We start from the raw sequence: 21,276 nt of genomic DNA, 5'->3' as shown, positions 1-21,276 counted from the left end.
CCTAATTGCATTGTAAACTTCTAAAAATTCGCAAACATTTCTCTAACACTTCTAACTATATTAAATACATCCAAACTAATGCAAAATAATTCCAAAACTCTTCATTCATCTCAAACTTTCATCTACACACCTGTGAGAGATTCCAAAACTCTTCACTTTCGTAGCTAAAAGAGACTTTTCACCGAAGTAGCCGATATAGAGAGATTTTCATCATTGGAGATTTGGACCTCGAGGCGGGCAGTGTCGGAGAGGAGATTTTCGATGTTCATGTAGCTCTGAGGGGTACAAACAATAATTAAAGTTGAAAAACTTGTTTGCATCATTCTAATTCCCTTGGTTTTTGCTAGATACACTATTTTATGAAATAATGACGAATGATCACTTAAATTCCTCCTATGCTAGTAATCTCCGCTCCTACTCAACGGGCTGTTCCAGTACGTCCTTGAGGATGAGTTGTTTGTGGTCCGATTGAGCGACTCACAGAACTATGACGTCTTTTAGGCCCAATCCCCTCCCCACTGTCAAACACCACTGTTCCAACCCCACTAGCATCACAACTTCCACAGGAATTGTCACTCTTGGCAGGCTTTCGCCACTGAGTCATCGAATCAAGTACCCATCTGAGTCTAGAAACTCATCAATGGCGGAGGACAAGGTTCCCAGAGATTTGCAGACAACTCGACTCAAGAATCCCACGCTCGAGCTTCCTCTATATGGGCACATTCGAGCGTAGTCGTACATCAACGACTAGCAGCAAAGCCATGAGAAGAAGGTGATTGTGAGAAGAGCCAAGGATGATTTTGAAGGCTGAGAATGAGGTGTGGCGGCTAGGTTTTATGTGTTGTGTTGGGCAAGACGGTGTGAGGGTGGATACAGAGGATGAGGCTGTAGAGAGAGAGAGAGAGAGAGAGAGAGAGAGAGAGAGAACCAAATGAAAAATAAAAATAAAAATTAAGTAGCCCATAGAACAAGATTTTCGTTATTGGATATTGCGGCCTGGAGGCGAGATGTGTCAGGGAAGAGATTTTCGAAATGTTCTAATGGCTCTTACGGGTATAAACAATAAATATAATGAAAAACTTGTCTGCATCCTTCTGGTTCATTTGGTTTTTGCTAGATCCATTATTTTACCAAATCACGTCACATGACTAATCAAATTTCGCCAATTCTAATAATCTTGGCTCCTACTCGATGGGTTCATTCCAATACACTGTAGAGGGTGAGTCATCCAAGGTTCGTTTGAGCGTAACACATAAAAGGACGACGTTGTTTTTTCCATTGTTGAGCCTCTGGAGTCGTCGAAGAAACTTTCTTAATCGAGACTAGATGACATCGTAGAGTCATTGAGGGTGAGTTGGCATAAAGACTACATTGAGCGGCTCTCAAGCTCTCTATCTTCGCGCGAAATAACGTATCGCAACTATAGAAGACCTTTCTCTGAAGTAGACCATAGAGTGAAATTTTTGTCATTGGAGATTGGGCCTTGGATGAGAGTTTTGTCGGGGAATAGGTTTCCAAAATGTTCAGGTGGCTTTGAGGGGTACAAACAATAACTAAAGTGAAAAACTTGACCGAATCCTCCTATTTCATTTGTTTTTGCTAGATCCACTATTTTATCAAATGACGTCAAATGACCACTTAAATTATGTTGATGCTAATAATCATCGCTCCTACTTGATGGGCTCGTTCTAGTATGTCGTAGAGGATAAGTCGTCGGAAGTTCGGTTGAGTAACACACATAAAGACGACTTCATTTTGGCCATCGTCTAAGCCTTCGAAGTCGTCGAAGAAATTGCCATAATCGAGCCTAGCCGGCATGGTTGTCTCAGGGAGGGCGACTTGTCATAAAGATTATATTGAGCCATTCTCAAGGTCACTGTTTATGCATGACATATCATTTCGTAGCTACAAATGGATTTTAACTGGAAGTAGCCGATATAGTGTGATTTCTGTCATTGGATATTAGGTTGGAGGTGGGGCGTGTCGAGGAGGTGATTTGCAAAAGGTTCTGGTGGCTTTGAGGGGTATAAATAACAAGTGAAGTGAAAAACTTGTCTATATCCTTCTGATTATTTTGTTTTTGCTAGATCCATTCTTTTACCAAAGCTGTCATCACACCTATCCGATTCGAGCCTAGCGACTGACGTAGTCTCGAGAAGGACCAGTTGGCTGAAAGATTACATAAACCAAGTCTCGAGCTCTTTGTCTTCACGAGACATATTGCTTCGTAACTCTGACATATGCTTACCAAAGCCACCATCACACCTATCAAAGTCGAGCCTAGCGACCGACGTAGTCTCGAGAGGGACCAATTGGCTGAAAGACTACATAGACTAAGTCTCGAGCTCTCTGTTTCACGCGACATATTGCTTCGCAACTCTAACATATGCTTCACCTAAAGTAGCCACCATAGCGAGGCTTCCGTGACTAGAGATTAGGGATTAGATGTCGGTCTTTGTCTTCGTGCGACATATCATTTCGTAGCTACAAAAGATCTTTCATCAAAGTAGCCGATATATAGAGATTTCCATCGTTAGAGATTCGGACTTGGAGGCGGGCCTTGTTGGAGAAGAGAGTTTAGAAATTTTTGGGGCAGCTTTGAGGGGTACAAACAATAACTAAAGCTGAAAAACTTGTTTCATCCTTCTGATTCCTTTGGTTTTTGCTAGATCCACTATTTTATTAAATGATGTCAAATGACCACTTAAATCCCTCCTATGCTAATAATCCCCTAGCCTACTCAACGGGCTTGTTCTAGTACGTCATCGAGGATGAGTCTTTCGAGGTCCAGTTAAGCAACACACATAACGATGGCAGCGGCGTTTTGGCCATTGTCGAGCCTCTGAAGTCCTAGAAGAAATTTTCTTAATCGAGACTATCATGGAGGGTGAGTTGGCAGAAAGACTACATTGAGCAACTCTTGAGCTATTCGTCTTCACGCCACATTTCATTTTACAGCTATAGAAGTCCTTTCACCGGAGTAGTCGATAAAGTGAGATTTTCGTCAGTCGAGATTGGGGCTTGGAGGTGGGCCGTGTCGAGGAGGAAATTTTTGAAATGTTTGGGTGGCTCTAAAGCGTATAAACAATAACTTAAGTATAAAAAAAAATTCCGAATCCTTCTAATTCTTTTTTATTTTGCCAGATCCACTCTTTACCTAATGACGTTGAATGAGATTTCCATCATTCGAGATTGGGGCTTGGTGGTGGGCCGTGTCGAGGAGGAGATTTTTGAAATATTCGGGTGGCTCTGAGGGGTATAAACAATAACTAAAGTAAAAACAAATTCCGAATCCTTCTAATTCTTTTTTATTTTGCAAAATCCATTATTTACCTAATGACGTTGAATTACCTCTCCAATTCCTCCACAACTATTCGATGGGCTCGTTCCAGTACGTCGTCGAGGATGAGTCCTTTAAGGTTAGGTTGAGCAACACACAAAAAGACGATGCCGTTTTGGCCATCGTCGAGCCTTTAGAGTCATCAAAGAAACTGTCGTAATCAAGCCTAGTCAGCGTGGTGGCCTCAAGGAGGACGAGTTGGTATAAAGATTACATTGAGCAGCTCTCGAGGTTACTGTATCCACGCGACATATCACTTCATAGCTACAAAATACTTTTAACCGTAAGTAGCCGATAGAGCGAGATATCCATCATTGGATATTGGGGCTTGGAGGCAGGCCTTGTCGTAGAGAAGATTTTTGAAATGTTTGGGCAGCTTTGAGGGGTATAAACAATAACAAATTCTTCCAATTTTTGTCTTTCCAATCTAACTAAAACAACACAAGAACAAATTCTGAAACCTAATAACAACACCCAGCAACAAAAAAAGAAGATGATGATGAATGGACTTTTATGAAACAAAACCAAAACCAAAAACCAACACTTGCGTATTCAAATTGACCATGAAATTGAGAGCTCCTCATCATTATCAGCACAGCACCATCACTCAACCCTCTTCCTGACCATGAAATTGAGACTGAGTTGCCACCGATTCCACCGCCCCGCTGGACGTCTCGAGTGTTCCCACCAATCAATCTTTCTTACATGAATTTTCATCTAGGTCGACCCCAGACCAGCCCCAATGCCATCCCCTACTGCCAAACGCCACCATTCTGACCACACTGGCATCACAGCTTCCAGTAGGAATTATCACTCTCAGTATGCTATATGCCTTTGCCTTCTTCTTCTACCACCACCAAGTCATGCACCTCTCTGAGTATGAGAAACTCATCAATGGCGAAGGACGCGGTTCCTAGAGATTTGCAAACAACTCAACTCAAGAATAACACCATCGAGCTACCTCTATATTTGCACAGTCGAGTGCTACTGTAGATCAACGACCAGCAGCGAAGCCGTGAGAAACAGGTGATTGTGAGAAAAGCAAGGATGATTTTGAAGGTTGAGAATAGGGTGTGGCGGCTGGGTTTTATGTGTTGTGTTGGGTAAGATGGTGTAAGGGTAGATACGAAGGATGAGGATGCCGAGAGAGAGAGAGAGAGAGAGAGAGAGAGAGAACTAAAATGAAAACAATTCTCCATCCTTTGATTCTTTAGGGTTTTGCTAGATCCAATATTTAACCAAATGATGTCGCATGACTACTCGAATTTCACCGATACTAATAATCCCTGCTCCTACTCGATGGGCTCATTCCAGTACGTCTTAAAGGGCGAGTCTTTTGAGGTTCGATTGAGAAACACATAGAAAGAAGACATCATTTTGGCCATCGTCTTAGAGGGTGACTCTGGAGTCGTCAAAGAAACTGTTGTAATCGAGCCTTGTTGGCGTGGTAGCCTCAATGAGGACAAGTTGACATAAAGATTAAATTGAGTCATTCTCGAGGTCACTGCCTTCGCGGGACATAGCTACAAAATACTTTTAACCGTAAGTGGCTGATAAAACGAGATTTCCGTCGTTGGATATTGGGGCTTGGAGGCGGGCCGTGTCGTGGAGGAGATTTTTGAAATGTTCGGGTAGCTTTGAGGGGTATAAACAATAACAAATTCTTTTAATTTATGTCTTTCCAATCCAACTAAAACAACACAAAACCAAATTTTGAAACCTAACAATAAAACCCAACAGGAAAAAAAAAAAAGATGAATGGACTTTTATAAAACAAAAGCAAAACCAAAAACCAACACTTGCGCACTCAAATTGACCATGAAATTGAGAGCTCCTCATCTTCATCAGCATACCATCATCACTCGACCCTCTTCTTGACCATGAAATTAATACTGTGTCACCGTCGATTCCACCGCCCCTGCCGGCGAATGTCTCGAGTGTTCCAACCAACCAACCTTTCTTACATGAATTTTCATCTAGGTCGACCCCATATCAGCCCCAATCCCATCCTCCACTGTCAAACTCCACCATTCAAGCCACCGCATCACAGCTTCCGTAGGAATTGTCACTCTCAAGATGCTCTCGCTTTGCCTTCTTCCCGTGCCACTACCAAGTCAAGCACTCGTCTGAGTATAAGAAACTCGTCAATAGAGGAGGGCACAGTTCCCAAAGATTTGCAGGCAACTCGACTCGAGAATAACACCCTCGAGCTTCCTCTATATTAGCACAAGTCGAGTGCAGCCGTATATCAACGACCTGCAGCAAAGCTGTGAGAATAGGGTGATTGTGAGAATAGCAAGGATGATTTTGAAGGTTGAGAATGGGGTGTGGCAGCTGCGTTTTATGTGTTGTGTTGGGTAAGATTTTGTAAAGGTAGATATGGAGAATAAGGATGCCAAGAGAGAGAGAGAGAGAGAGAGAGAGAGAGAGAGAGAGAGAGGGAGAGGAATTCTGCATCCTTTAATTCTTTAGATTTTTGCTAGATCCATTATTTAACCAAATGACATCGCATAACCACTTGAATTTCACCGAGACTAATAATCCTCACTCATACTCGATGGGCTCATTCCAGTACCCTTAGATGGCGAATGTTCTGAGGTTCGGTTGAGAAACACACAGAAAGAAGGCATCATTTTGGCCATCGTCTTAGAGGGCAACTCTGGAGTCGTCAAAGAAACTATCGTAATCGACCTTAGTTGGTGTGGTAGCATCAAAGAGGATGTGTTGGCATAAAGATTACATTGATCCGCTCTTAAGGTCACTATCTCCGCGTGACATATTATTTCATAGCTACAAAATACTTTTAACCGTAAGTAGTCGATAGAGCGAGATTTCCGCCATTGGATATTGGGGCTTGGAGGCGGGCCGTGTCGTGGAGGAGATTTTTGAAATGTTCGGGTAGCTTTAAGGGGTATAAACAATAATAAATTCTTCCAATTTCTGTCTTTCCAATCCAATTAAAAAAACATAAAAACAAACTTTGAAGCATAACAACAAAACACAGCAGCTAAAAAAAGAAGAAGAAGATGAATGAACTTTTATGAAACAAATGCAAAACCAAAAACCAACACTCGTGCATTCAAATCGACCATGAAATTGAGAGCAACTCATCATCATCAGAACATAGAAAGAATTTCACCAAATGACGTCGCATGACCACTCGAATTTCACTGATACTAATAATCCCCGCTCCTATTCGATGGGCTCATTCCAAAGTACGTTGTAGGGCGAGTCTTTGAGGTTCGGTTAAGCAACACACAGAAACATTACATCGTTTCGGCATCATCTAGCCTCCAGAGTCGTAGAAGTAATTGTCATAATCGAGCATAGTAGGCGTGGTAGCCTCATGATGGACGAGTCGGCATAAAGATTACATTTACGACTCTCGAGGTTTTTATCTCTACGCAACATCGTTTCGCAGATTTTCGTTATTGGAGATTGGGGCATGGAGGCGATCCGTATCGGGCTGGACATTTTCGAAATGTTTCGGTGGCTCTGAGGGGTATAGGCAATAACTAAAGTGAAAAACTTGTCTGCATCCTTTTGATTCCCTTGGTTTTTGCTAAATCCACTATTTTACCAAATGACAACACATGACAAGACAAATTTCGTAGATGCTAATAATATCCACTCGTACTCGGTGGGCTTGTTCTAATACGTTGTAGTGGGTGAATCAGCTAAGCAACACACAGAAAGACGACGTTGTTTTTGCCATCATTGAGATTCCGGAATCGTCGAAGGAATTATCATAATCATGCCTAGTTGGTATGGTAGCCTCGGAGAAGGCAAGTTGGCATAAAGATTACATTGAGCCGCTCTCGAGGTCACTCTCTCCGCGCGACATATCATTTCGTAGCTACAAATGGCTTTTAACCAAAAGTAGCCAATATAGTGAGATTTCCATAATTTGAGATTGAGGTTAGAGGCGGGCCATGTTGGGGAGGAGATTTGCGAAATGTTTTGGTGGCTCTGAGGGATATAAACAATAAGTGAAGTGAAAAACTTGTCCGGATCCATCTGATTGTTTTTGTTTTTTTTGCTCAATCCACTCTTTTCCAAAATGAGGTCGAATTCCCCTGCTCCTACTCAATGGGCTCATTCTAATACGTCATCAAGGATGGGTCGGTAGAGCGAGATTTCTGTCATTGGAGATTGGGGCTTGGAGGCAGGCCACATCTCGGAGGAGATTTTCAAAATGTTCGGGTGGCTCTCATGGGTATAAACAATAACTAGTGGATGGATTCAAAAAATTTCCTTCAGGGGTCACCCTTTAAAAGTTTTCAGAGTTTATTTAGAGAAAATAATACTATTATAATTTATAATTTATGAAAGAAATAACATTTTTTGATTACTTAAAAAAGATTCACTTATGAATTTTTGGTTTTTGTTTTGAAGAACTTGCATGATCCACGGTACACACATATATTTTGAATATATTGATTAATTTGTTTGAAAGTATTGCAACTTAAATATAAACTAGATACATTAGCTTGTAACGAATGTGATATTTTTTTTATTAATGGAAAAAAAAGCTACAGTGTATTCTGTGTGCCACAAAATAATTAAGAAAGACTTCTATATTCTATTAATAATTTAGCGGCAATTTGTTAAAGTCCAAAAAATCTCAAGGAAGGTCCTTGTATATTTTAGGTCCAATGGATTATCGTGCTATAAAAGAAGCCTAGCCAAGGTAAGCAATGAGATATTCTCCAAGCACTACCTATTAGCCACTAGAAACAAGCTGTTTCGGCACTCCATATTACCTGCTAGAAATAAGCCATTTCCAGCAGTTCTTTTTACCCGTAGGAAATAATCAATTTCCGGTACCTAGTTTCACATGCCATAAAATAGCATGACCCATTGCTCCCTTTTAACCGTTTGAAATAGGTTGGCTACAACACTTCCCTCTACTTATTGAAATAAGGAAAAACTCTCACCCACTATAAATTGGCAATTACGGGTCAGGCAAAAGGACCATTCTTTAGCCATCAGGCCTCCATCCATTGACAGATGCAATTATCCAAGCAGCCATGAGGCCCTTCTTTTGGTTGCTGCAAGCATCCCAGCAACTATCACTCCTCTCCTCTTGGCTGCTGGAAGCAGCCCAACAACTCCTTCCTTGGCTCTTGCAAGCATTTCATCATCTATCAACCATCTTCATTACACCGTCTTTCTAGCTTTTACAAGCACCTCATCCAAAACCTCCTAAAAAATTTCTCACACTTTCCTATATTATTCTTACATGTAAAGCACATACACAAGCATAACTTCAAGCCTTTACTTTTTCCTCCTATCTCTAGAACTCATAAACATATCTAAGAATCATACCCATAAACACCATATCCTTCAAATCCTTCAAATTCCCAAGCTACGCATCCCATCACCATAGTCAAAGCCTCATTAACCACCAAAATCTTCTAAAAGCCTTCTCTCAAGCTCAAGCATAGCTAACATAAAGGGAAACACATGAATTCTCATTTGCCAAACTTGTGGGTATTTAGCTCCCACACCACAAGCCTTTCATCCAAGCCTATATGCTCTTTGTACAACTTTCCAGAGTCGCCGTATACCATCCAGTAGCCACTGTGCTAAGCTATCCAGACGCCATCCATAAGCCATCCAGAGCCGCCGTACACCTATTCCAATAGCGCTACCCTGTGTAACACCCCGACTCCAATTATTTCCAATTTTAATTTAATTAAGAGAAAATATTAATTTACTCTTGGGTTAAGGATAATTTTGGTCAATTTCTTATCCGGGAAGATTTTGGGACCACGAGTGGTTTGGTTCACGTAGGTGGTACTGAGACGAAACCATAGACAGGCGGTAGGCTTGAATCGGAGATTTAACGAAGTTTTGGCGATCAAAATACGTTCGGTGGCGGGAACCGTAATTATTTCGAAAAGTTTGGAGTAAAAATCTGATTTTCTCAATTTTCACTCACTCTCTCACTCTCTCTCTCTCTCTCCGCGTCTCCTTCCTCTCGTGATTTCCCCCTCCCCGTGTTTCACTGTTCACCGAATCGGAAAAACCTCCACAGTAGTCACGTCCGCCACCTCGCACCCTCGAGACCAGTTCCATTAGAACCACCACCTTCTCCTCTCTCTTCCCGGCCAGACAGCCCGGGAACCGTCATAATACGCGGAAAATGCAAAAAGTCGCGGAATTGCCAGAACTTCCGCCGCTCGATCTCTCTCCTCCAATGCCCACCATTTCCGACGGTAAGGTGAGGTTTCTCATCCATTTTCTGAGTTCTAATTTGGTGTTGCATACAGGAATTGATCGATTTGCAGTTTAGATTCACGAATTTGGAAGTTAGGTTTTGGCCGGTTTTCAATGTGAAATTCGCCACTTGCGCCATCGGGTTGGACGTTGTCGTAGTTGAAAAAGATGCTCCATTCGTTGAGTAGTATCTAGGATTGGAAGGGTGGTTCGTGATTTGGAGATTTTCCGTCGCCGGAAATTTCTCTACACCCACCCGCCATTGCTCGTGTGGCGGCGCGTGGGCAAGGCTGGTGAAGTTTCTCTTTATCTTGATGAGATCCTTAGGTTGTCATGAGTGCGTAGGATTTTGCGGATCTCAATTTGGATGTGGTTTGACTATCGAACGGATTTCGCATATTGTGCGTTATCCGGGTTCGATAAGTTCTAACCGTTGGATCGTTCCCAAACTGAAATATGTCGATCTAGGTACTCTTAGAAACCTATAGGAATTCGCGGATCGTGAATCGGAGCCCCGGATGTTCCGATTCAATAATTTGAAGTTTAGAAAATCGCGATAACAAATGCGATTTATCAGCGATTCCCAAGTCAAACCGGACCTTAGGATGTTCCTTTGGACGTACACGCACTGGGTACTTGGGGATTTAAGTATTTCCTTTTGTGAATTTCCGTTTTGAAGTGAAAGGTTATATTAATCAAGGGTTCGTGATCTCGAAATAGGTACTTCGGTCGACCATTCGCAGCAGGCAGGACCCTCTCGGGGCCGGGCAGCTTGGGATTATTTGTGAGTGGATTTTGTTTTAAGCATATGCATGGTTTTATTGATAAAAGACTTGTGCATATATTTTAAATGGTGATTTTGATTTAATAATTATTGGGTTGATGGATTTGAATATTCTTATGACTATTGGCAATATATTTTGAGTATGGATATGTATTTGAGTATGATGAATATGTTGATATGGATTTTGGGATTGACTATCTATATTGTCTATGTATAGAGTATGAGAGGTTGTTGTGGTGAGATTGTGGAAAGATACGAGTTTGAAGGATGGTTGTGAGATGTACGAGTATATTAGGTGAGTACCATTCCCTAGTTACTAGGCTTCCCACACACGTCGTTGGCGTTGCGATTGGGGTGGGAAGGCCATGGATTGGTCTCACACATGTCGTTGGCAGTGCCGGTGTGTGAGACACTTTCATACGGTTGCTTAGCGGTCTGCAGATGGGAAGAGTATGTATATTGCTTAAGTGTCATCACACACGCTGTTGGCGATCTTGGTGGGGTGATGATAATGTCTGCGCGCGTAGGACTTGTTATGAGATTTGTGAGCTACACGTGTAGTTGGCGGTGCGGCGTGTGAGCTATGGAGTTTCGCCCCCGGTTGACTACTCATCCCAGGACGCGTTAGTGTTCGTTAGAAGATCCTGCTGTACATTAACAATCCCAGTTGGATTGTTTCCCGTACATTAGTATGGAGAAAGTATATATTATATTATAGTCCATATATATATATATATATATTTATGTATGAGTGTTTACAGGTTGATGAGAGTTGCATATCTTTGGGAAATGAGTTGTGGATTTGAGATGTGGAGATGTATTGGACTTTGGGATAATGTGTTTTGAGTTTGGTTTCTGAATTGAAACTGCATGTTAGAGCATTATTTTTACATGGTAGGGTTATTATGTTGATTTAAAGTGCAAACTTTATTTTTGTCCATTCTACATATTTCTGCTTTTGCGCCCCTGTGCAAAGTAGCGCTTGGGAAGGCGTTCGAGCTCCAAACTTTTCATCAGTTGTTAAGTGTGTAAATTCCTTCTACTCAACTGTTTGCTATAAACAAATTCTGTAGATGCTCTATTATCGCCCATGTTAGGTTGCTACTTGAGGCCGGAGGCCATTTTATGTTGGATTATTGTATGTTAAAAGCATCTTTGCTGGCAGTTGAAATATATCTATTATGTAAATTATGCAGTTGAATATTGTTGGGTTTGAGCATTTTATGGGGAGACTACACTGCCAAAATTTTGGTAGGATGTCTTGGATTTTTAGTAGTGGGCCCGGCATCAGGTGTGATCGGCACCAAGACGGTCATACCGGTTTGAGGAAAATGCAGGGCGGGTCTTGTCACCCTGCACCTATTCCAACACTTAGGACCCGTTCCATGCACTAGCACCTCAAGCCTCTCATGCAAGCCCTTTGTAATTTTGTCTCGAGCATTGAATCTAATTTGCATTTCCAACTCAAGGAGCCAATGAAGAGTTTAAACAAAGCACTCATTAAGATCCACTCTTTTTCAGATGCTTTGGGCCTAGTTTTTGCTCATTCAAAAATAGGGACTTGAAGGCTTCATTTACTTCCTCCCAATGACCTAGCAACCATCCATCACATCAAATCCTTCCAACGGGGGAAAAACCCCCAACACATCTCCCTATTCAATATGTCCATATTTTAGTGTTTCTTTCTAGTGCACAAAAAGGTCATAATGGAAATTCACTCTTCCCATCCTGCCCATTGGCTATCTTTGTTTAAAGAATTAAAATACAAAAGTTTAATTGATCTGGTCCAAACCAAGTGTTTTGACCTTGTCATTAAGAAAAAAATTTAGATCGCGCAATGTAGCACCCAACGTCTGCCGTGCTGCCTTATAGCCCTTTACTCGAGCCTTTTCACAAACATTTGATGTCCGTTATTGCCTAGCGACCTAGTCAGACCAGGGCTTAAGATTACTAATTTCTATAGTACTTTCCTGCGAGGAGAGATTCAACCGTACCTCCACGCGCCTCTGTGGCTCTGTCATGCCCGTGTGTTGGACTTGTTGTCGTCCTCATAGACCATGGGCCATATTGGGCTTTTGACATCATTTGTGGTTGGTGATGGCTCAAGCCCAAGCCTAAGCCTATAAGTATGGGTATGAGTTAAAAATATACGTGGCAATGCTCAAAAAATAAGAAATTAGTGCGCATCAGTACTTGGTTATTACATATTTTCATTTACTCAATTGTCCATCTTCCTTGCTTGCAACGTCCATTTGTCCCTTTTCAAGTGGTGTAGCACGCAAAATGCCAACACCCTCAGCTTATTTCATCAGTTATAACATGAGCATGACACGAAATCAGGCTCTCCCCTGCAAAAGTTGCTCCGCGTTGTGGCCCGCATAAATATTCAGAGAACCAAGAGCCACTCACACACACACTCACACCCATTCTAGCTCAACTCCTTCCTTCTCATCTCTCTCATCTCTATCTTCATTCATAACCTTATTCTCTAAAATCTCTTCGGCTTCGTCTTCCTCGTTATCTCTCTCTTTTGCAGTCGTACTCTTCTCACCGACGGCAAAATGTTCTACTCGCACCAGCTACTCCTCTGGGCCAAATATGGTAATGCATTCTCTGCTTTCGTTTATTTTGTACACGAAGTTTCGTTGAATCTATTGTTTAAATATATGCCAAGTTTTTCATAGCTCTGTTTTTCTCCCCAAAGGGAAATCTCAAGCTATTTTCGAAATGTTAAATGGGGAAAGAAATGGGGTGGTATGTGCCCGCCACCTGTTTGATAAAGTACCCGAACCGAATATGCATATATATATATATATATATATATGCATTATGGGTCTCGTTTGCCTAGATTGTGAGCAATCTCTTTCCGAGTTCAAGATAATTTGAACTCTCATTTTTCCCTTTGAGTGGTACTGGAGCTCTTTCCTTTGCCAAGTTCAGGTGTCCTGATTATTATAGCCACTGGATCATAGGTAATCTGGAGGAGAGAGTGCAATTGCAATTCTTTAGTGAAGAGAAATAAGTTCATACAAGCATTTCTCCTTCATAACCAACCAAGGCAGTTAATATTTTTTGTTTCTAGCCCTGCTACCCGAGTCATAATGTCACATTTTGGAGGTTATACCACCATTGATGACATCTGGAGGTTATACCACCATCAATGTCCCCATATGTTGATGTAGTTACATCAAATATCCCGAGTCATGATGTCACTTTAAGAGTGGTTGATTAAGTTGTACAATTAATCTTATGTTTGCCAAATAAACCATTTTCTGAAAGAGGAGAAAAGAACTAGAGACTAATCAATTTAGCAACTGTGGATGAAGCAGGTTCTAGAGAGACAGGGGCCTATAAGAAGGAAAACAAGAAGAACACAAGCCTCTGCAATGGATTTTGAACAAACAATCATTCCTGGTCATTTATACCAATCTTGGCTTCAAAATAATTCAGATATAGTTTCGAGACGAGGAAGAAAACGAAAGGTTTGTCCCTGGTCTCTAAGGTTGATATTTCAGTCTCCCATTCTATTTAGTACAGGTGAAGTTTAACCACCAAGCTGAACGTGACAAGCAAGGGAAACTACATGCCTGCATACTAACTAAAGTTGGAATGGACTGGGATAGGTTGAACTTGTCAGTTGTGATTCTTATATCTAGAGGACCAAAAATGGGATAATTGGTGAGACCACCCTAAACTCGTATGCCCTTACCCCACAGTTTCCTGACATGCTTAAGACACTTGGGTGACCTAATATAGGAAACTTATGTTATTTAACAAAACAGAGATTGAAGAGCTGGAGCTTAAATGAATTGCGTAATGTAGGAAATTTAACAAAACTTATGTTATTTGACCTAATGTAGGAAATTTAATTATAAGAATAAATCAAATCCGAAAAATGTAAATATTTATGGCTTGTAAACCCTGTACTTCTAAAGCATCAAATAACAACTCTCACACCACTCTAAGAAATCGATACGAAAAAGAAAGAAAAGAAAATATATACTCTCCTTAGATTGAAAAAGATGCATTCGCATTTGTGTCTCCAAGCTTCCCAACGTTCTAAGCATCACATACTTCTTTGTGTTGCTGCCAGGATAAGATGGAGTTGATGATCATCAAATGTCTTCTTCAAAACTAACAAAAACAAATATGATGGGTTAGAACTAGAAGGAAAACAATAGAGGGAAAAAATACATTAAGTAGGATACCTAACCTCTTTAAGAACTGCATGCTAATGCGGTTTTTAATAAAGAAATCGTATAAATCTGTGAGCTCTTCTACTTTGTGTGTTTTCCATTTTGGCACATGTTGAAGTTTTAAGAAGGCATGCATAGGGAAATAGAATCTCTCATCACGTGCCATGAGTAGTGGGTGATGCCATAATTCCACAAAATCCACACTACAAATAAAACCAAAAAATTTCCATTAAAAAAAAAGCAATCAAAGGAAACCAGAGCAAGAAAGAGTTAGTAAAATTGTTTCCTTACCCTTGGCTAGCCATGTCATAAAAGTGTTTTAGCTCCTTTTTATTGTTATCATTCCCCAATATGTCTTGACCCATGGATATGAATTGCGTCTTACACGTTCTTCTCACGATAGGTCCACTATCGGGATTTAAAATACCATTCTTCTGAACTCGATCATCAACGATATTTATGTGACGAGTATCCCAATGGCAATATTGATTGTAGAGCATGTATTCGGCAAATAGCTCAATAATGTCACTGTGAAAAAGAATGAAAATAGTACATGTTAATGACGTATAGAATCATATATTGGAACTAGAAGAAAAAGAAACAAAAAAAAAGAGATAGGTAAAATTGTTAGGATGCTAACCGAATAATTCTGCGGTACTTGTACACAACACGATTGTCCTCCCATACAACATCATTACTAGAGATGAAATCAGCTAATGATGGCATTTTCTATACTACAAACTTGGCGCTCTTGGCTCTTTATTTCTGTTTACCGTCTCTTTCTTTTTCACTTTTAGGGTTTCCCAGAGTCCTATTTATATACATACATATGACTTTCCCCCAAAAAAGAGGAAACGAAATCCTATTTCCCTTAGGGATGAAGTGTCGGGCCTGGGCCCAGAGCCCATTGCCCAGAAAATTAAGTGGCGCAAATTCTTTTAATAAATTGGTCCATTACATATAAAGACATAAAAACTTTTAGTGTTTTTAATTCAGGAAAATCCGAGTCAAATTTTCGTTGCTTGCAGCGATGAGAGTTTGAATCCTTCAGATCAGTTCCCATGGCGCTCTCAGACTCTCCGGGATTCAAACACACACACACACACTCTCTCTCTCTCATTTTTATTCGTAGGCTGCAACTGGTTTCGTAAGTAACAGCCTAATTCGATTTAGGAAACAACAAAACAACAATTTAAGAATACAAGATTGACACAATAAGTTATTTCTTACATTCTGAATTTCCTGCTGAGAAACTGGGAATAACTACAAGTACTAGCCTGATTCCCGAAGACATGTAAAACTTTGATTTTTGACTTTGAATTATGTAATAATTAATCGGGATGATTTCTTGTAAGGTATGATCGTTATTTTTTGATTCTTTAGAACTGAAGGATTTACCTTTACATCGTAGAAATGTTTATACTTTTGGCGTGCTTTATTCTTATAATTAATTGATATTGGGAAGCTTTGAACTTTCTGGTGCTCATAAAATCACTCGACATGTAATGCCGTAGGTTAACGACAGATTTGAGATTGAAGGGGACGAGGAGACACATCTGAACTTCACGTCAGGCGATCACACGCAGATTCACATACCTCCTTCACCTCCTCAAGACGAGCATAAAAAAGGTCAGCACATTCCTTTACCTATAAACTAATTTGTCAATTTCTGAATTTAGATGAATTTAGAAGTAGGGAACTGACATGTAAGTCCACTTGAATCTTTTTCCTCATCCACACCGTTTTAAATGTCTCTATGTATATATATTCCATTGTGTAATTAGGTTGATGCAAGTTACAGAATTGCAAACATGAAATTGTTGTCCCTTATTTTATAAGTTCCACTATAGAACAATATGCTCTTGTTCATGTTGCGAGAAATTTCTGTTCATGAGTGCTGCGCCGCTACCTTCTTATCCTTCTAGTATTATTTTTTTGTATGGGAATAAGCTTGCATAAGATACTTTTAACATGATTCTGCTATTCATCCACTTCAAATTATTCTTTTCGAGTCTATCAACTAGGTGCCTGCATTTTGTTACTTTTTCAGTTTCTTCTCCATGAGAAAGAAAGAGAAAGAAATTCCACCATACAAATTTGGTGAAAGGTTTTTACTCGCATATGCAAGCTAATCTCAAGGCCTCCTACAGGCTACAGCTGATACAATCCCAGATGATCAGCATCCAGAGGAATGCCATGAATTTAGACAGGTAGCATATAATAAATCTCATGTTTGCCATATAAATCATTTTCTGAAAGTGGATAAAAGAACTACAAACTAATCATGTAAGAACTTTAATTTGCTTATGCTAAGTGTGTTGCACCGCACAGATGTAATGGCAACTATGAAGATAGTTAACCTCATGGAGCTGCCACCTATTGTACTAATTGGTGATTTATTTACAACCGGAAGTAAAGAATTATATTATCCACGTCCTCTCCTGGACCTGCGGATGAACCCCAGGCCTCTCCTTCTGGTCAGTGGTAGTCATAGTTCGTTTTCAGAGCTTCCTCATGAATTATTCAAGTAATACAAAGAACTCCGTGTGCAGAACGGACCTCCCCACTCATGCCCCCAGAACCATTGTCATCAACACCGACTGGAAGACAACAATATGAAGATCCAGTGGGATATCTAAGCCAATCCACCTTGTATTAATTTTCGCGTTTTCGAAGAAATCAATTAAGCTCATGTCTGATAAGTTGCAATGTGTTGAAATGTGAGGCCTTTTGAAGACTTTCATAGTGGAGCCTGCTCCCTGTCCTTAGAGCCTGCCATAGATAAGGAACTACGACATTCTGATATGACAAGAGGCAACAGTAACCCAGCACAGGTAGTCCTGGAAGGACTGGCAGCCAATCTTAAGAACAATGGCTTAGGGGGAACTGATGCTAACCCAATGGCTACCCCTGGAAATTCTGGTACGATTAAATTTATTTAATGCGTATAAAACCGCTCTGCCATTTAAAGGGAATATCTAGAGACACCCGTATGCGGTTATTAAGTATGTATGCAGCCCAACCTTCCTCCTCAGTTTTTGTCGCAAATTGCAATCTTGTCTCTTCTGAAGCCCCTATTATCTTATACAGACGAACCTATAAATGATGCCGTTTGCCGTTTGCCTTTTGCCTCTTGTCTCGTCGTAGATCTGATTCCTTTTGCCCTCATTCACATTAAACAAGATCAATTGAATTTCTTAAGTTTGTTCTCAAGTACACTGTTAAATGATAACAAGTAATATTAACATATAAATGTCTACGAGGACTACCAAAGTTTATGACAGCATACACACCTCGGATCCTAAAACACAGATAAGTGACATACACACCTGCAACATATACTCTTTCAACATGATAATTTTCAGCATCATTAAGTTGGCTGGAAACACCACCAGTCAAAGGCCACTTTGTACCACCAGTCGTTGAAGTTTCCTCCCCATTAATCTTTCCTACTAAGACTTGCTTAATGACCAAAGACATACAAAGTCAACAAATGCAGAAAACAGGGAAAAGAAAAAGGAGTTGAATTTTGATCAGAGACTAAAGCATATATGCCACTTGAATTTTTCCAACTGAGACAATCCCATTAAACTTAAAAGCCTAGGTCACTAGATGATTGATGGCAATAGTCAAATAACAACGTATAGCTTGTGATACAACGGTGCAGTACCCTAGACAGAGCTGAGGAGCATTCCTTATCTGTGTTCACCAGGGCAACCTTTGCCACCATCATGTATAGCTAGGTGTTGTACAAAGACTTGTGTCCTGGTAATCCAAACATCTTTTTTTTATTTTTTTTCTTTATCTTGTGTTTATTCCAATTCCCTTGTTGCCAAAATTAGCTAAAAAAGCCTTCTTGTGTTTACAAAAGTTTGATTGTGAACACTCGGCATTTCCACAAGTGATGCACCGGTTTTGTTCCCCTTATTCTCTTTCTGTTGTAAAGAGTTATTAAACTAGCAAGGGAGCCTGATACTCTCTGCTAAATGTTTCCCACGTTTGGCCTGAATCATTCCCCCGCTGATCTGTCTTACATTCCCCACAGAAGACAGCTTTTCTTTATTTTATCTCCAAAGCTGAGCATCTTCAACTCAGTTCCTTTAACTGCTTCGGAATTCAACCCTTCACAGCTTAAAACGAAATATCCCCTTCTATAAATCTGTTTCTCTTCCTCTCTACTAAAGCATATCCAAAATTGAGCCAAAACTAAGTGGTCTAGACACCTAAAACACAGTTTTAGTACAAGTTGCTCGTCACTACCTGGGTTTTGCTGAAGGCACGGGTCTGGCCTTGCATGGCAGTTTCTATTCCTCTTTCGGTGTCGATGTATTCATGAACTTTGTTTCTGAGGTCGAGAGCTCTAACATATCAAAATTTGAGAGCCATTCGAGTTCTGTAGCCATCTGAAATCATGTCTAAGGTAAGACTGGTCATGCTTTTTGCTGGTTTTACTCTAGACTACACTTTTTCACTCTTGCATGTCCACTTCCTTGACTCAGGTGACAATCCTTCCTTCATAACAATTGTTCAGCTCTGTGTAGTCGACAACACCTCCAATTTTGGTAGCTCAGCATTGGTAAGGCTGAAGCAACCTCTTCCTTGCTTCCTTCTCACTTCCTTGTGTCTACTTTTCTGTGTTGCTTTGTTTGGATACCACGAACACTTCTCACAGTTCCAATTCATAGTCTAGGCTGTCATGACTTCTTTAGAAATCGATCTTGAACTCTTGCTTTGTACACATGCCTTTTAGATTCAAAGTTCTTCAAACTCTGGAAAACTGGCCAGACCAATTCATGGCTCGAAATCTCTATTCTCTGGAGTTCTAATCGAAACCTCTTGTTCTTGAAAGTTGTTCCTCTGCTCATCTACTCTAAGATATCGAAAATTGAGCACTATTGGTTCAGCACAGCCTCGGTAAATCTATTATGACCAAAGCTCACTCGTCACCTTTGTTACCATTTCCTGATTAGTTTTGCATGTTGAATTTGGTTCTTGCGTGTTAATTCCTTGTATAATCTGGTAGGAATCTGAACACCCAGTTCTATCTTTTGTTGATACAGTCAAGTTTGAGAACTCTCCCTTGCTTGTGGCCTTAAAACACAATTTGGAGCTTATCTTTCTTTGGGTACTTGTATCTCCACCTTGGTGTGTAATCTGTTTTACAGATCATGTTTTCCTTCCTACAACCAAACACTATCTGTTTTGTGTACACCTTCCTATTCGGGACAGATTTCCATTCCTTTGGTCCCTCTAGTGTTGGTTTACTCTAGTACCTAAGTTTGGTCTATTTTGGTTGTGTGGTTGTGTTTGTCTAAGTTAGTTGCTACTTCTCCGTTGGTAGGACGGCGTACAAGCTCTTTAAAAGGAAGGCTGCCTGGTAGGAATTCTCCGGCCGCTAGGAATTTTTTCTTGGCAAATTGGGTGAATTTTGACCACCCCCAAACAGTGCGATAAATCAAAGAGATAAATAAAGCAAGAATGAAATAAAAGCGATAAGAACAATAAGAACAATAAAATAAAATAAACTTGAAATTAAACTTAATTGAAGTGCGATAACAATGAAAAGCAAAGCAATGAAAGTAAACTTGAATCTAAATGACAAGAAAATAAAAATTGAACAAGAATTTAAACTTATACTAGGAAAATGAAGAACTTGCTACACTAGGTGCATGAAAAGTAAAATCTTAAGTCTAGGAAAAGAAAAGTGCGAGATGAAACGTAGGTTTGTCTGTTTGATGTTGTGTCTCTCTTTCCTTCGTTTAGTGAGGTTTATATAGGGCATTCGTCAGCCTATGGGCTGGCCATTGAATGGCCAAAGGTCAACTCTTTTAAATTCTTTCCTTCTAAGGCCCCCCTAAATCCGTAAGATTGCATTGATTGAACTATTCTGACATACTTGATTCTTCCTTGCTTTGGAACATTCGGAGTTATTATCAAACTCCTTGATTTCTTTCCTTCTGAGGCCTTCGTCATGTGCACATAATCCTCCGAAAATCCTGAGCTTGAAATTGGTGGCTTAGAACTGGGCTTCCAAGTCCACTTAAATTGCCATCCATTTTTATTACAATTTTATTACATATATTACATAAACATAAAATAATACAAGGAGGGCTAAAATTCTCCAACCCGACTGCCCATTCTCATTCATTTATATTATATATATATATATATATATATATATAAGACATAAAAAAAGACGTAATTTATGCATGAATCTTATTAATGAAAATACAAATATTGAGCATATGAACATAATGGTATATTTCAAAATACTCAAAATATTTAAATTTCAAAGACTTTATTAAAACATTGGCTTATGAGAATGTTGGCTTACAAGTATAGTTCCTGGCTTCGCTCACACTCGGCTGTTCTTCAGATCATTGTTTCTGAGAGAACAATTTGAAACTAGGAAACTAAACTTTTACATTCTTCCTGTAAGTGGCAAAAGTGGTTAGTCTTATCTTGAATAAATGAAGCAATTTTAGTAACCATATTTTTTTGTAAGTTCTTTAAATTATGCAATTCTGAACGAGTGAGGAATTCAAACTTAACATTTTCTCCTAAATGACTAGAAACTACTCCATCAAATTCAACTTGGAGGGGGTAAAGGAGGCTTATAAAAGGTAATCCTAAAATGACTTTATCAATTATATTTTTTATTAAGACAAATGAAGTTTTAAAACAGACTCTATTCTGGCAGACATGTGCTTTTGGGATTTCTTATAATTTCAATT

General features: G+C 40.0%; 1 protein-coding gene, 1 long non-coding RNA gene and 1 pseudogene across 4 annotated transcripts; 2 read left to right on the top strand and 1 right to left on the bottom strand.

Annotated features, from left to right (window-relative positions):
* Positions 1 to 21,276, top strand: part of LOC148917139 (uncharacterized) — a 40,143-nt pseudogene that overhangs the window by 17,796 nt on the left and 1,071 nt on the right.
* Positions 12,525 to 21,260, top strand: LOC107881216 (uncharacterized). Of its 3 annotated transcripts, XR_001677879.2 has the most exons (6): positions 12,525 to 12,947; positions 13,676 to 13,828; positions 16,057 to 16,171; positions 16,593 to 16,752; positions 16,874 to 17,019; positions 17,095 to 17,646. It is a non-coding gene; the product is annotated as an uncharacterized LOC107881216 (long non-coding RNA). The 3 variants fall into 3 exon arrangements; XR_016126700.1 differs by having other exon boundaries at positions 16,874 to 17,646; XR_016126701.1 differs by lacking the exons at positions 16,593 to 16,752; positions 16,874 to 17,019; positions 17,095 to 17,646 and adding an exon at positions 21,115 to 21,260.
* On the bottom strand, positions 14,349 to 15,310 carry LOC148917140 (uncharacterized). Its single transcript, XM_089051711.1, has 4 exons — positions 15,183 to 15,310; positions 14,834 to 15,070; positions 14,560 to 14,745; positions 14,349 to 14,480 (listed from the first exon to the last, which is right to left on the bottom strand). The coding sequence occupies exons 1-4, from the start codon at positions 15,266 to 15,268 to the stop codon at positions 14,462 to 14,464; spliced, it is 528 nt and encodes a 175-aa protein (XP_088907837.1). The 5' UTR covers positions 15,269 to 15,310; the 3' UTR covers positions 14,349 to 14,461.

Source organism: Prunus mume, linkage group LG5 (genome assembly GCF_029339155.1).
Source record: "Prunus mume cultivar Tortuosa linkage group LG5, ASM2933915v1, whole genome shotgun sequence".
Classification (NCBI taxonomy): domain Eukaryota; kingdom Viridiplantae; phylum Streptophyta; class Magnoliopsida; order Rosales; family Rosaceae; genus Prunus; species Prunus mume.
The sequence above is the reverse complement of the archived record's forward strand: the minus strand, read 5'-3'. Positions and strand labels throughout refer to the sequence as shown.